Genomic DNA, 16,916 nt, shown 5'->3' on the forward strand with positions numbered 1-16,916 from the left:
GACCTCATGACATTTATAAAAAGTTTAAAATATGTTTCACAATGACAACTTTAAAAAAAAAATCTTTTCATTGATTATTTCTAGTTTTATTGCATTGTGGGCCAGAGAACGTGTCATTTCTCTAGTTCTGTAATATTTCTGCTACTTTTGAAATTCATTAAATTTTCCTTGTGGCTGAATCATGATCAATCCTATCATCTGGACCTGAGTCATTGAAATAAATTCTTATTTCTAATTTCACCAGTAATCCGTTCTTCACAACTGATGGAGTGAGCTTTATAAAGTTTCTATCAATCCCCAGGAGGACTTCCTTGGTGGCTCAGTGGTAAAGAATTTACCTGTCAATGCAGGAGATTCGGGTTCGATCCCTGGGTAAGGAAGATCCCCTGGAGAAGGAAATGGCAATCCACTCCAGTGTTCTTGCCTGGGAAATTCCATGGACAGAGGAGCCTGGGCAGGCTACAGTCCACAGGGACACACGACTTAATGACTAAATAACAACAATATCAATCAATTCCATGCTTGCAAGAAAACTGCAATCTCTTTAATGAATTCACACCAACCTACCCCACGCCCTCCCTTCCCCAGCTCTCTGATCAGCCAGACTGATCTCCTTGGTCCCCTTACATCTGTGACTTTGCACCAGCTCTGCCTAGACCTGGGAAATGCCATTCCCCCAAACCCTTCACCTGACTTAATGCCCTGAAGATTTCCTATTTTTCCTTCAAGAGTCAGCTCTTACTTCATCTCCCCTGAGAAATCATCTGTCTGCACTCCTATGTGTTTAGCCCTATTATCAGTTCAGTTCAGTTGTGTCCAATTCTTTGCGACCCCATGGACTGTAGCATGTCAGGCTTCCCTGTCCATCACCAACTACCAGAGCTTGCTCAAACTCATGTCCATTGAGTCGGTGATGCCATCCAACCATCTCATCCTCTATCGTCCCCTTCTCCTATTGCCATCAACCTTTCCCAGCATCAGGGTCTCTTCAAATGAGTCAGTTCTTCACATTAGGTGGTCAAAATATTGGAGTCTCAACTTCAGCATCAGTCCCTCAAATGAATATTCAGGACTGATTTCGTTTAGGATGGACTGGTTGGATCTCCAAGGGACTCTCAAGAGTCTTCTCTAACACCACAATTCAAAAGCATTAATTCTTTGGAACTTAGCTTTCTTTATAGTCTGACTCTCACATCCATGCATGACTACTGGAAAAACCATAGCTTTGACTAGATGGATCTTTGTTGGCAAAGTAATGTCTCTGCTTTTTAATATGCTGTCTAGATTGGTCATAGCTTTTCTTCCAAGGAGCAAGAGTCTTTTAATTTCATGGCTGCAGTCACCATCTGCAGACCAAAAAGTAGTCTGTCACTGTTTTCATTGTTTCCCCATCTATTTGTCATGAAGTGATGGGACTGGATGCCATGATCTTAGTTTTCTGAATGTTGGGTTGTAAGTCAACTTTTTCACTCTGCTCTTTCACTTTCATCAAGAGGCTCTTTAGTTCTTCTTTACTTTCTTCCATAAGGGTGGTGTCATGTGCATATCTGAGGTCACTGATATTTCTCCCGGCAATCTTGATTCCAGCTTGTGCTTCATCCAGCCCAGCATTTTGCATGATGTACTCTGCATATAAGTTTAAAAAGTAAGGTAACAATATACAGTCTTGACGTACTCCTTTCCCAATTTGGAATCAGTCTGTTGTTCCATGTCCAGTTCTAACTGTTCCTTCTTGACCTGCATACAGGTTTCTCAGGAGGCAGGTCAGGTGGTCTGGTATTCCCATCTGTTTGAGAATTTTCCACAGTGTATTGTGATCCACACAGTCAAAGGCTTTGGTGTAATCAATAAAGCAGAAATAGATGTTTTTCTGGAACTCTCTTGCTTTTTCTATGATCCAACGGATGTTGGCAATTTTATCTCTGGTTCCTCTGCCTTTTCTAAATCTATCTTGAACATCTGGAATTTCACAGTCCATGTACTGTTGAAGCCTGGCTTGGAGAATTTTGAGCATTATTTTACAAGCGTGTGAGATGAGTACAATTGTGCAGTAAATTGAACTTTCTTTGTCATTGCCTTTCTTTGGAATTGGGATAAAAACTGACCTTTTCCAGTCCTGTGTCCACTGCTGAGTTTTCCAAATTTGCTGGCATATTGAGTGCAGCATTTTAACAGCATCATCTTTTAGGATTTGAAATAGCTCAACTGGAATTCCATCACCTCCACTAGCTTTGTTCATAGTGATGCTTCCTAATGTCCACTTGACTTTGCATTCCAGGTTGTCTGGCTCTAAATGAGTGATCATATCATTGTGGTTATCTGGGTCATGAAGATCTTTTTTGTATAGTTCTTCTGTGTATTTTTGCCACCTCTTCTTAATGTCTTCTGCTTCTGTTAGGTGCATACCATTTCTGTGCTTTATCGAACCCATCTTGGCATGAAATGTTCCCTTGGTATCTCTAATTTTCTTGAAGAGATCTCTAGTCTTTCCCATTCTGTTGTTTTCCTCTATTTCTTTGCACTGATCACTGAGGAAGGCTTTTTTTAATCTCTCCTTGCTGTTCTTTGGAACTCTGCATTCAGATGGGCATATCTTTCCTTTTCTCCTTTGCCTTTAGCTTCTTTTGTTTTCTCAGCTATTTGTAAGGCCCCCTCAGACAACCATTTTGCCTTTTTGCATTTCTTTTTCTTGGGGATGGTCTTGATCCCTATCTCCTGTACAATGTCATAAACCTCTGTCCATAGTTCATCAGGCACTCTGTTTATCAGATCTAATCCCTTGAATCTATTTCTCACTTCCACTGTATAATCAATCATAAGGGATTTAATTTAGGTCATACCTGAATGGTCTAGTGGTTTTCCCTACTTTCTTAAATTTAAGTCTGAATTTGGCAATAAGGAGTTCGTGATCTGAGCCACAGTCAGCTCCCGGTCTTATTTTTGCTGACTGTATAGAGCTTCTCCCTCTTTGGCTGCAAAGAATATAATCAATCTGATTTCGGTGTTGACCATCTGGTGATGTCCATGTGTAGAGTCTTCTCTTGTGTTGTTGGAAGAGGGTGTTTGCTATGACCAGTGCATTCTCTTGGCAAAACTCTGTTAGCCTTTGCCTTGCTTCATTTTGTACTCCAAAACCAAATTTGCCTGTTACTCCAGGTATTTCTTGACTTCCTACTTTTGCATTCCAGTTACCTGTAATGAAAAGGACATCTTTATAGGGTGTAGTTCTAAAGGTCTTGTAGGTCTTCACAGAAATGTTCAACTTCAGCTTTTTTAGCGTTACTGGTGGGGGCATAGACTTGGATTACTGTGATATTGAATGGTTTGCCTTGGAAATGAACAGAGATCACTCTGTTGTTTTTTAGATTGCACCCAAGAACTGCATTTCAGACTCTCCTATTGACTATAATGGCTACTCCATTTCTTCTAAGGGATTCTTGCCCAAAGTAGTAGATATAATGGTCATCTGAGTTAAATTCACTCATTTAAGTCCATTTTAGTTCACTGATTCCTAAAACGTCGATGTTCACTTTTTGCATCTCCTGTTATAACCCTATTACAAACGTACATATTTTGTTTCTCCCTTGACATTGAGAACTCCTGTTTTTCTATAATGCCCTCAGTACCCAGCATAATACCTAGGACCTCATAGTCACTCAAATCTTGGGTGTTTTGTGTACATGAGAGGGGGACACATTAATGAATAAATAAACAAATATGAATAGCTATTTTATGTTGACTTAACTGCAGATGTCTCTATAAGCAAGCTTTCACACATAGTAGAAACTTGAGAGATACTTTCTAAATTTGTGGTGTTTTTTTCTACAGCTATTCCTTCAGACATTCATTTAACAAATATATATCATGTATTCCTTTGAAGACACAGATGATTCAAGCAAGAAGATCCCATCAAAGATTGGCCATTTGAGAGAAATGAGCATAAGGCAAAGTAGAGAAGGCCGCAGGCTGGGAGAGAGGTCAGCCGTGGCAGTGTGGGAGTGCTGAGTCAGAGAAAGAATAATCATGGGCTTTCATGGGTCGCCACCACCATTTCTACCAGCGTCATCTAAAATGATAGCAAACACCTGTAACGTCAAAGTGTGACTTGCAACCCATTTGTGTGTTATGAAATCAGTTTAAATGGTTAAACTAGAACTTTTTTTTCATGTTTATGTAGGTTATTTATTTATTTATTCTAAATTTGAGAATTTTAAGTCTAGATAATATGAATTCAGTGGTCAGTGGCATTCTTTTAGATTTTCCTTTTTCTAGAAATGAAGACTAATCATTTCAGTCTCAACCAATCAGAAGTTCTATTTTGAGGTTGTTATATGTCTCCTAAACAAAAAATCAAACTTGAAAGATCAGTGAAACAAATTAAATTGTAGGTCCTCAGCAGAAGTAAGAGAGATAATTATCTGTATTTTCTTTTTTAAATCATGTGAATACCCTAGGAGGAGAGTAATGTGATCCCTATTAATCTGATGAATACACTGAAGATCAAAGTAAACTAGTTTCCCCAAAGAAAAAAGGAAAGAATGGACCTAGATATGGCTCCAGCACTTTCTCTTCTCCACACTGTGAAAGGGGTGAATACATACTCAGTGCCTGGTAAGTGCTCAAAAATGCTAGCCACTATTGTAGTGATGTTGGTGGTATTAAAAGAAGGTATATTAATAACTCTTTTCTGATTATAAAAGTAACATGTGCTCTTCACCAAAAATTTAGGTAATATTGACAAGTAGGAAGAAAATAACCAAGAATTCTAGCACTCACAGATACACACTCTTAACAATTTTGATGAATGCCACTAGAAATTAAGCTCCTTGTGGCAAGAATTTTTATCTGTTAACTGCTATGTTCAAGAGCCTGGACTTCTGCCAGGGTCATATAGTAAGAACTCAATAAAAATCTGCTAAATGAATGGATGGATAGGTTTTGAGTCATTTTCATATATGCATAAATATGTGTGTACATATGAGTAGAATATGTTAACAATTTATATTCTACAGATAGTTTTTTGTCTTATTTTGTTTCACAAGGTCATTTTGTTTTTATATAAAAATCGGATAGCTTCATAGAGGAGCCCTCCTCGTTAGGGGACTGATTACTTAATGCAGGGCACTATGAGGATGCTCTCTAGTGCCGTCTGGAGCCTAGGATAGTGTTGCTGTTTAAGTCGCTAAATTGAACCTATGGACTATGTAGCTCACTGGGCTCCTCTGTCCTTGGGATTTCCCAGGCAAGCATACTGGAGTGGGTTGCCATGTTACAGGTGTTTGCTATCATTTTAGATGATGCTGGTAGAAATGGTGATGGTGACCCATGAAAGCCCACGATTACTCTTTCTCCAGGGGGTCTTCCTGACCGAGGGATTGAATCCACGTCTCTTATTTCTCCTGCGTTGGCGGGAGGGTTCTTTACCGCTAGCACCACCTGGAAACCTTTTTTTTTTTTTGGATCGCACCTCATAACTTTTTGGAGAAGGAAATGGCAACCCACTTCAGTACTCTTGACTGGAAAATTCCATGGATGGAGGAGCCAGTTGCACTACTGTCCATGGGGTTGCAAAGAGTCAAACACGACCAAGCAACTTCACTTTCTTTCTTTTCTTTCATAACTTATGGGATCTTAGTTCCCTGACCTGGAATCAAACCTGGGCCCTCAGCAGTGAAAGCACAGAGTCATAACCACTGGACCACCAGAGAATTCAAGGATACTGTAGTACATTATTATTTGCTCCCAGGTAGGAAAGAGCAACGGGCTTCCCTGACGGCTCAGTGCTAAAGAATCTGCCTGCAATGCAGGAGACATGAGTTCAGTCTCTGGGTGGGGAAGATCCCCTGGAGGAGGGCATGGCAACCCACTCCAGTATTCTTGCCTGGAGAATCCCATGGACAGAGGAGCCCGGTGGGCTGCAGTCCACAGGGCTGCAAAGAGTCAGACATGACTGAAGAGACTTAGTACTTGTACCAGGAAAGAGCAATAGCCCTTGTTTTCCTCACCTGCAAAATAAAGTAGGGCTACATGCTCTCTTGCCTTTCCAGGTGGCTCAGTGGTAAAGAATCTACCTTCCAACGCAGGAGATATGAGTTTGATTCCTGGGCAGGGAAGATCCCCTGGAGAAGAAAATGGCAACCCACTCCAGTATTCTTGCCTGGGAAATCCCATGAACCTGGGGGGAGCCTGGGGGGCAGGGGGTACAGTCCACCAAGAGTCAGATATGATTTAGTGACTATGCAGCGTAACATGCTTGCTAGAATTTCCTTACAAGATTTATCTAATGGGAGAGTCCTTTATCCATGATATTTCATGTTTTCTTTACAGATGCCCTTAATAGTATTGAGAATTCCACTTATAGAACGGCCTTCAAATTACGATCACTGCAAACCCTGTGTCAATGTAAGTACAGGCTTTCTTGAAACATTGAAATAATCTGACCCTGATACATAAAGTAAAATGCACAAAGAACCGAAAACTCCCCCATGTGAGTGACTGCTGAACCCAGAAGGTTGGACCTGTGCATGTACCCCCCTTGTAACAGAGAAGATGAAGTGGGTAAGATACTCCTGTGTATTCAGACTACATGCAGCTTTGATAATTGTTTGTGGATGAGAATTTTAATTCTTAAAAAAATTTTTCCTACTTGTTTCTGGAATTTTTTTGTTGTTGTTGTTTATTTTTCAGGATACCATTATTGATACAAAATAAAATCACAAAATAAGTTAGTTTAACTTATAGATTCAAATATAAACATTTCTAAATTCCTCCTACCACTTAAAATTTGCATTTTTAAGCTGTTCCCCCTATCTCTTTCTGAACCTGCAAACCTGCAAAAGTAAGTTTGGAGGAATAATCCTCAGGCCATAAAGTTTAAAAATTTCTTGAGAATTTTCTGAACTGCTCTTTTGCATCAAATTTTATCTGATTGAATGCCACCATTTCTTCTCCTATACGATTATAACTAGGTAAAATATGGTAAAATATAGTAGAATGTTTATCCTGTAAGAATTCTCCAAAACAAAATGACTTGGATCCTGACTATGAAAAACAACAGGCATTCAGCATATCTAAAGTGTTGATTTCTAATAAGTTTTATATTGCATTTAAAAATCACTTCATGTGAAATGATTTATGACATTTATTACAGCAGATCTAAATGAAAATTTTTTACATATATATATACATGTATACATAAAGGTTGAAATTTTTTATGTATTAGTTTCTGTGTAATAGGTTAGATAGACTAGTGGTTTCCAAATTGCTTCAGAGTGGACATGGGTGTGAAGTAGGATAAGAAAGGGTCAGCAAAGCAGGAAAAGGAAGTACAGGCAAGCCAAGAAAACCCAAAAGACAACCCAAAAGTTGTTCCTGCACCAGAACAATTCTGTTTTTCTCTATCTTTCATACTGGACTTCTGTGAAAGAATCCCTTTGAAGAAGGAATTCTTGGCCTAAAATTTTTTTATTCATGGATATAGATAAATCACTAATTCCAGAAATTCACAAAAGACAGAATACGCTCAAAAAGAAATTCACCCTCAATTATGCTGTTTCCCTGGAGAATGTCTCCTAGTAAAGAAATTTAGCAGCCAATGTTATACGAGCCTCCATCATTAATGCCTGTAATTGATGCAGTGTAATCTGAGGATGTACCTTTTTCAACTTTTTATTACACCTGGCATCAGAAACAGTGAATATAAATAATACTCATGGGAAATAGCAACAGTACACACAGGAAGAAGTTGGAAACTTCTACCTATAGAAGATAGCCACACAAAATTGGAAAACAAAAAGAAAAGTCCCAGACACCAAGACAAAGTATATCATGAGCTCCAGGCGGCAGGATCTGGGGAGCTAGAGAGCGTTGCTGCCCAAATCTGGTGGTGAGATGAATGGACACCACTATTATCTGTTTTGCTGTTGTATAGAACTCTCTGCGGAAGATGCAGCCTCCTGTGTACCGCAAGCCAGGCTGAGGTGATAGGTTTTGCGATTGAATAATGATAAAAGAGTTTGCAGCCTCCACCACCTGCAGCCAGGTTTTTATTAAAGTCACATCCCCAAACCTACCCCCTGACTTCCTTAGACTCTCCCCTTAAAAGCAGTATCAGAGAACAAATAAAAAATTTTATTATACTTGCTAGATTTCTCATCTGTGAGGTTGATTTACGAAGTAGACAGAAACGCGGGGTTTTATCACTGCACAAGCTGAAGCATTTTAAATGCCAGCAGCTCTTGGTGCCACTGACATCCCCATCTCTCAGATGGCACGAGTGGGTGTTTATTCATTTTGTCTGTCATTCTCCATCTGCAAGAAACCATAGGGTTGGTTCTATTTCATTCTCCCTTATCTTCATTGCCTTGTAACATTTTTAGGAGAATGTGATAAAAAAAAAATATGTAAGAAATAAACCATTATTTTTTGTAAGCAAACTTGGTTTTATTAAGTGCCTTCCAGGATAGTAATACTGACGGGACCAAGATCAAAAAAAAATAAATATTACTAAGGCAAGAGTGAGATCTAAAGAGTCTGATAATTCAGCAACTGTTCTCTTATAAAGATCACTGGGTTTTTTAAGTAATGCAAGTGTGTTTTAACATAAAATATTCCTTCTCGAGCTAGGCTATGCACCAAGAAAAAAAGTTATGTAAACATGAAAGGTGAATTTTCTCAATCCACTTAATAAAGAGTATAAAAAATGCTTTTCCAATTCCTCAGAAAGCTGTTTTCAAGCTTTTCACTTCTTTACCTTTTAATTTCCTACTTTAAAGTCACATCTTAGAGGTTATACTGGGAATAATGTTCTAATTTTCCTTCGCTAACAAACGCACTTTTCCAAAATCAAATCAACTGTCAGCATAGGAATGCCTTAATTATGTACAAGATGGTGGCTCAGATGGTGAAGAATCCGCCTGCAATGTAGGAAACCCAGGTTCAATCCCTGGGTGGAGAAGATCCCCTGGAGAAAGAAACGCATTCCAGTATTCTTGCCTGGAGAATCCCATGGAGAGAGGACTGTGACAGGCTTAGTCCACGGGGTCACAAAGAGTCAGACAGGACTAAGCGAATAATACACTGTATCCAAATTGAGGTCATATGTAACTCCCTTAAAAACTAGCTGCCATAAAAAATTGTCTTATAGACTAGATGCTGTTTACTTTTTTTGAAGCCTTTTGTTCCCATCACAGATGAAGCAGTGTTTCCTTTCCTTCCTGCAGTGGACTTGATTGGCAGTTCTCTGATTCAGCATGTCCTACTACGTCAGCATCTCTGGGAGGCAGGAGAAAGCACCCTCTCTCTGCAGCAGCTTTTTCAGGCTCTGCAGGCGATGTTCCAGAAAGTCAGAGTGGAAAAACCAGGACAGGTGCACCCCAGGGCTTCGGAACTCACTCTGAGCCTTCTCACTACGATGTATGACAGGTGAGGGTGAAGAGATCAAGCTGTGACCTAACAGGGGGTGTGCAGTTGCCTCCGGTCATTGACCAGCTGAGGATGTCTAATATTTGCTCAGGGTTTGAGGTCTAAGAAAGCTTCTTTGTTTGTTTTCCTCAAAGTATTACTCATTCAGAAGGGGAACAAAGAAGTACATGCTTAACAACCTCACTAACATAAATGACTCATGCAAAGCAATAAGGAGGAAAATCCACATTTTCATACAAACTGCATTTCCACTTCAGAGAAGCATGCACACCTTTTTCTAGGGCAATTACATCTATAGATACTAAAAATTACACTTTTTCTTGTTCAGTTGCTAAGTCGTGTCTGATACTTTACAACCTCATGAACTGCAGCATGCCAAGCTTCCCTGTCCTTCATTATCTCCTGGAACTTGCTTGAACTGATGTCCATTGAATTGATGCCATCCAAGCATCTCATCCTCTTTCCCTCCCTTCTCTTCCCTTCAATCTTTCCCAGCATGAGTCCCCAGTAATTTACTTCTTTGTTTATTTCTTTATAAACATTTATCAGTTTCTGTTTGTGGGATAAGGTTGAATAACTCGTGCATAAATGGCTAACCTCTTGTCTTAGTCTGTTTGGGTTGTTATACAAAAATATCATAGACCAGGTGACTTAACAGACATCTGTTTCTCACAGTTTTGGAGGCTAGGAAGTCTAAGATCAAAGGCAGCTGCAGACACTTGGGTCTGGTGAGAAACCACTTGCAGGCACTCAGAGGTCCATCTTCTGGCTGTGTCTTCACGTGGTGGAAGAGAATGAAAGAGCTTTCTGGGGTCTCTTTTATAGTGACAGTAATCTAGTTCATGAGAGTTCCACCTTTGTGACTTAGTCATCTCCCCAAATCCTACCTCGAAATAGTCTCTCACTGGGAGCTAGGATTTGACATATGACTTGGAGAGGGAAGGTACATAAACATTTCCACCTTGTCAAAACTTGATTATGCATGCTCTGGAGTAAGTGATGTTGTGTGTGTGTGTGTATGTGTGTATTTCACTGAACCCGAGTTTATCACTTTTTTGCTCCACTTCAGCTCTGTTTATCTATGTAGTCTTGACCCAGTTGGCTTCATCTTGTAGAATGGACTTTTAAAAACTCGCAGTGAATATAAAACATTTGGAAAGTGCAGAAAAGAGTAAGGAAGAAGCAATATCACCCCAAAGCCTGCATCCTAGAGACAAGGACAGCTTAACCATTTGGCAAATTCCTTACTAGTTTATTGTTTATTTTTTGTCATGCAAATAATATATAAGTATGTCCTCAAGTGAATTTTTTTTCTTGATTTCAGCCTCCTTAGGCATTAAGCTTTTGGCTGTCCTTTCTATATTCAACGCCTGCCTCTAACAACCCACCTGCCTTTGATACATTGTTCTGTAGCTTTCGGAACTGCATAGCTGGTGGGCACAGGCTGATGAGGCTCTAGTTAGTGACCTGAGAAGAGGCAGATTTCTTTAACATAAAGGTTTGCTCATTCTGCCTGCCCTTTGGTCCTTGTCTCTCTTGTTTGTTTTCTGGGCCCATGAACCCTAAAGAAAATGAGATCACCTGGTCCAGGAAGAGAAGGTGCACCCCAGGGTCCCCAGCGCCTAGGCTAGTGGTTTGTACCGAGAAAGCACCCAATAAACATCTGTTGAATACATGAATGGATAAATAATGAAGCGTGAAATATTTCTATTCATTTCTTGTCCTGTCAAATTCGAGACATAGGAAAACAGACCATGAAGAGCGTGAACTTGTAACATGATGTCAGAAATGTTCGTTCATAGTCATGGTTTTTAGAAGAATAACCCTGCCTTTCCTATCCTTGCCTCTGTTGTTTTGTTGTTGTTGTTGCCATGCAGCACAGGAATGGGTTTTCTCAAGCTTGCACCTGCAGCCGCCGCTCTGATCACCCTCTCAGGGGACAGTCCTCTTACAAAATACAGAGGTAACATAAGTAGGAGTTTAGAGTGTCTGAAGTGTGGTGACCACCAGACCTCTCCAACACATGATCGTCTTCACTCACTCCTGTATCCCCACTGCCACACGGCTCTGGTTCAGCTTGTACCCAGCAAAACTCAGAATCTTCCAAAATGTTGATCTGTGTGTTCTAACTATTCATAATTTGGTTATCCTTGATATTTATTTGTATAGAGATTATTCAGACATCAGTAGTTCTTATTCTCTTAAAGCAGTCCCTATTCCCATCACCATTCACCAAACTCATGGTCTTTGCCATCGATGTGCTCAATTATCAAAAATTAGAAATGTGTGTGGATCTTCACTACTTTTCAAGTTACTTAGTTTGGGAAGCCTTCAAAATAGCAAGCGGATAATCAAGAATTATAACTTTCCCCTCTTTCCCCCTTTAGATCCTAAAAATTGTGTTTAGGATTCAAAGCACATACTCTTCAAAGATATATGGCAAGTATTCAACTAAAGGTTTCTCTTCCCCCTTATATGTCTAGCTCTTTTTCAGCTCTATGCAGAAAATAACAGGGGAGGTCATGATTTGGGGGCACGCATGACTCGAAGGGTTTTGAGAAACCTACTAACAGATCTACAACAGGTAAATCTCTAAGGCTCAAGAGTTCTAAATGTGTTCCAGTTATATTTGTCATATTAATTATTAAAGGATCTTATTCTTTACAGCGTCAATTCTATCTTGATATAGTTCTCCAAGCAATCTCTCTCTTCTCTAGCCACTGGTAATATCTGAGTGTAGTCTGACCTATTGCAATTATTTCCTAACTGGTTTGCCCAACTCAGGCCTCTCCTTTCTCCAACTTTTCTTCCACACAGCAGCCAGTGACTCTTCCAAATGTCAATGTAAATGCCTAAAATTCCTCATTGGCCATTTCTGGCTACAGAATAAAACCTAAACTCCTTAGTATCCACAAGCAAAGCTTTCTCCAATCTTATATTTTCAAAAAGAGGTAAAATCATGATACTTATACAAATTTAAATGAATGCAAACAAATAAATATTTGTAACTCAAATATGGGTAACTTAAAAGTAAGTAAATATAAAAATGTATTCAATTTTTTATTTATTAACTATAAGAGGGCTCCAGTAAGATGTCACAACAAGTTGAAAGAAATAACTAAAGAACAAACTGATAGATTAAGAATGTTGTAATGAATTTGCAGGTGGACCCAAGAGTGGCTTGGGAAGGGGTGGGAGTCGTCACTCAACCAGGAGAGAATTCATTTGCATGTCCATAAATAGGAATTATTTGCATTGCGATCAGTTGTCAACAAGTTGACATTAATCTCTATAAAATTATAAGGTAGACTAGTCAAACAGAGTGATGCACATCTCTATAGGTTCAGATAATCCCCAATGAAAAGATATCCAGGGGTTTCCTTTGTGTAGTAATTTTTCCTTAAACTCCTTCCAGCTTTGTCTCTCCTGCATATCAAAATCCTTACTGTACCTGACATGCTCCACTCCTGGCTTGTGCAGGTACATCTATCCACAACACACCTCCTCTCCTTTCCTTGACAAATACTGTTTGTCTTTCAAGTTTACTCAAAATATTAGCCACCTCGTCACTGAAAACTTCTTAAACTCCTTGTATATGACTTTGTTATAGCACTTGTCAAATTTTGTTGCAATCATGCCTTAGATATGTGCTTTTCCCACTAGGGTGCTTCTCAAGGGCAATGATTATATCTCAGTGATCTTTATGTCTCCAATAGCTTGAGAAGTGCTTGATACTAAAGTCTTCACGTGTGCATGCATATGTGCTAAGTCGTGTCTGACTCTGCAATCCAGTGGACAGTAGCCCACCAGGCTCCTCTGTCCATGGGATTTTCCAGACAAGATTATTGGAGTGGGTTGCCATGCCCTCCTCCAGGGGATCTTCCTGACCCAGGGATCGAAACTGCATCTCCTGAAGCTTCTGCATTGCAGGCAGATTCTTTACTGAGGAGCTACCAGGGAAGCCTACTAAGGCCTTTAACAAGTGCTTAATGAAAACGTAGATGAAATGCAGCCCTGAGTACTCAATAGGTGATTTCCATCATTTCCTATGCTTTAAGAATGTGCAAATAAAACATTGTTTTCATCCAATTAATAAGGAATCTAACCTCCTTAATGTAAATATGCTTCTTAATTGTAAAAAATGACGTAACCAAGCAAGGTCTTCTGCAAATGGGTTATGTAGGCTCTGGATTATTTTGTGTACAAGTGATTACTGTCTCTATATCTTTTACCCCTGCTTTAAGGATGTCTTTATTATTCTTCAAGCCCCTGTGAAATCCTCAAACTAGGTTTTCTGCACTGTGAAACTATAGTAATTTTCTGTGCTTTTCCCCCTGGTTCTGAACTGTAGGGAAGAAAAAAATTCTTTTTCCCTTACCCATCTTAAGTTCTGTGTCTGGGGCCCTGTAAATTAGACTTGTAAAAGAATTAACAAGAGAAAAACAAACCAAAGTTTATTCATGTGTGTGGTGCATGGGAACACCCAGTGATGAGTAACTCAAAGAAGTAGATACAACTCAGGCTTGTAAGCTATTTTACACTACATAAAGGAAAGGGGACTCTGGGCTTCTAGGTCGGGGAGGCAAGTTTATGAGAAGATGATCAGGAAATAGATGGTGAACAAGGGTTGTTTAGTAGGGTTTGTTTGTTATGCACATTTAAGTCTGTGATTTCTCCACTAACAAGGGTTGTTAAGAGTCTTCCTCTTCCTAATAGGTAGAGGCAGACGCTATTGGTAAAAACAAATTTCCTATATAAATGTAAGTTACCTTTACAAAAGGAAAACCTGTGTCCTATTTTTAGAGCTTTTTCTGCTTCTATTGACTCTCAATGACTTTTAGTTCAAAATAGTACATATGCCAAGGAGATTTATTTGGGGGTGGCATATTCTGGTACACTGGAGAACCAAGGATTCTGAACGGGGGATTATTACAGTAAGAGTGGGAGGTGGATAAGGAGAAAGATTATCAGACAAGGAATACGATTTAGGAAAACCTACCCAAATTACCTTACTTCCCTGGTGGTCCAGTGGTTAAGACTCCACACTTCCACTACAAGGGGGATGGGTTTGATCTCTGGTCAGGTATATCCTGCGTTCCTGGCATGCATTGCAGGCCATGCAGTGCTGCCAAAAAATAAAATTAAATAAATAAAATATAATTACTTTTCCCAAAAACAATAAAAATTTAAAAAGTTACCCTTGCTTTGATTTGGTCTTAATATTAAGAGTTTATGTTCATACTGATTGCAATAATTAGTACTTAATTTATTCTGTAAATTTTAAACAACATTTGTGGAGCAATGATCTTTTTTTCATTTCTAAGGTTCAAACCTCAGATGTAGTTTTCAAAGAGCTCTTCTGGTGGTTGCCCCAGCACACGGATCCTGTCACCAGTTTTCTGCTGACTCCCAGGCATATCTTAAGAAGCTACTGCCCCAGCAATCCCCACATTTGGGGGGGAGACTGGGAAAAATCTGCCCATCCTTTTATGCAATCAGCCTAGTTAGACTGAAGTGGTGAAGTGGATGTGATGAAAGAAGGTGGACGGAGGGGCATCTTCCTTCTGAAATCCTATGCCGCTTCCTCACTAGTACAGCTGGGCCCAGGCTGGCTCCCCACCCAAGAGGCCCTAAAAATCTGCCCTTGTTTCAGGCTCAACCAAGGTCAACGAGTTGCTGAAATGGCAGCTCCTGCTGCGCTGTCTCCCCCTCATGCATCAGTAGGCTTCTGAGAAAGCTGTTAGGAAGGTGGAGATTTGCATAGTAAATTATCATCCCATTGACTTCCATTAAGAACACCGAGGTGGGTTCCCATAGAAGACTCCAGGGGCCCCTCTGTGTGAGCCCACTCCCTCCCCCGAGAATCCTAATTATCATTTCAAGTGGTGTTCTGCCTATGCTGCAGGCCCTCTAGCCACATTTAATTCTTCCTTAGATTATCTGCAAGAAATTAGTCAAATGGGCACAAAATCTTTGTGCATACACTTAAGAGCCAAAAATGTAGGTTAAAACCCACAACAGAAGTGAATTTTCTTTTGACTGATATCAGAATCCCAGAACTGGCTAGTGGATCCTATCTGATTCACTTTCCTTACTGTACAAATGAGGCTAAACCTCTTTCCCAGGGCTCAAGATACCATCCAAATAAGTGGTTCAGTTAGTTCATCAGTATTCACAGGCCAAAGTAGGGGTAATGAGTTATTTTTTCAGACAAAAGCCAAATAACACATCATGTTTAGTTCAGCTGGTGATGGGGTTATTATTAATTTAAAGTACAAGCCATCTTGTCACGATTACACAAATGTTTGTTGACTTCTGCCTGGCTAATTGTCAGCAAAGTGGTTCTAAGTGCCACTTTCCTGATTAGAAGAATGTTTATTCGAGTTGATGGACTCAGCAGGGGGGTCTTCGAAATTACTTCTGAGCTTGGGAGCAATGCCTGCTGACAATCTGTGCTGTAGAAGGCATCAGACATGAAATTAGGACACGTGACCAAATGGGCATAAATGGAGGTGACAGGTACATGTATCTGTGCATATAGTTAATGTCAGGGCCAAGTCCCTGGCCATCTCAGCAGTCACAGGGTGTTCTTAGTCCCTTAGTTAAACTCCTTAATGTGGCTGAGCGAAACATGGAAACCACTGAGTGAGGTAGTGTTAAATCAAGCCACTGGAATACATATCAGGTCCAGGTGTGACAAAGCTTTGGGAGAACCCCTCAGCAGAGTAGAGTCTTGGAGGGAGATCTCATTTGTATAGTAATTCGCATCTATTTTGTTTGTTTGTTTTACCTTGAGCAAAATATCAGATCTCAATTATTTCTTGTTGTAAACAAGGATAATAACTGCCCTGCCTCAAAAACTGGCATTTATTAAAATGAGATGATGTGTGTTTGAAAGGTTTTCCTTAAAACTGCCCTGAACTTTAATAAGGTATTATTGTTACATGTAATTCGTAGGTGAATGAGGGCAAGTTCAGTTCAGTCACTCAGTCATGTCCAATTCTTTGCAACCCCATGGACCTCAGCATGCCAGGCCTCCCTGTCCATCACCAACTTCCGGAGTTTACTCAAACTCATGTCCATTGAGTCGGTGATGCCATGCAACCATCTCATCCTCTGTTGTCCCCTTCTCCTCCTGCCTTCAATCTTTCCCAGCATCAGGGTTTTTTCCAATGAATCAGTCCTTTGCATTTAGGTAGCCAAAGGGTTGGAGTTTCAGCTTCAGCATCAGTCCTTCCAATGAATATTCAGGACTGATTTCCTTTACGATGGACTGGTTGGATCTCCTTGCAGTCCAAGGGCAAAGAAAGGTTAAATAATTTAACTGGGGTCACAAGAGAAACATGGAAGCCCTCCCTGTATTGCCCTCATTGCCAGAACTTCTTACTCTCCTCGTCCCAGCCCCATTTCTCCCCACTTGTTCATTCTTTGTCTCTATTCATACACTGCACAAAATCCACACGTCTTGTTTGCCTAATTGAAACAGTTCATCC

At 40.0% G+C, this 16,916-nt stretch overlaps 1 protein-coding gene across 1 annotated transcript in view; it reads left to right on the forward strand.

Moving 5' to 3' along the window:
* DYTN (dystrotelin) overlaps positions 1-16,916 on the forward strand; it is a 79,323-nt gene that overhangs the window by 17,119 nt on the left and 45,288 nt on the right. The window contains 4 exon segments of the mRNA XM_061147978.1: positions 6,328-6,402; positions 9,222-9,423; positions 11,301-11,386; positions 11,907-12,007. Of these exon segments, the coding sequence (XP_061003961.1) occupies positions 6,328-6,402; positions 9,222-9,423; positions 11,301-11,386; positions 11,907-12,007 (464 nt within the window).

This window comes from Dama dama, chromosome 8 (genome assembly GCF_033118175.1).
Source record: "Dama dama isolate Ldn47 chromosome 8, ASM3311817v1, whole genome shotgun sequence".
Classification (NCBI taxonomy): Eukaryota; Metazoa; Chordata; class Mammalia; order Artiodactyla; family Cervidae; genus Dama; species Dama dama.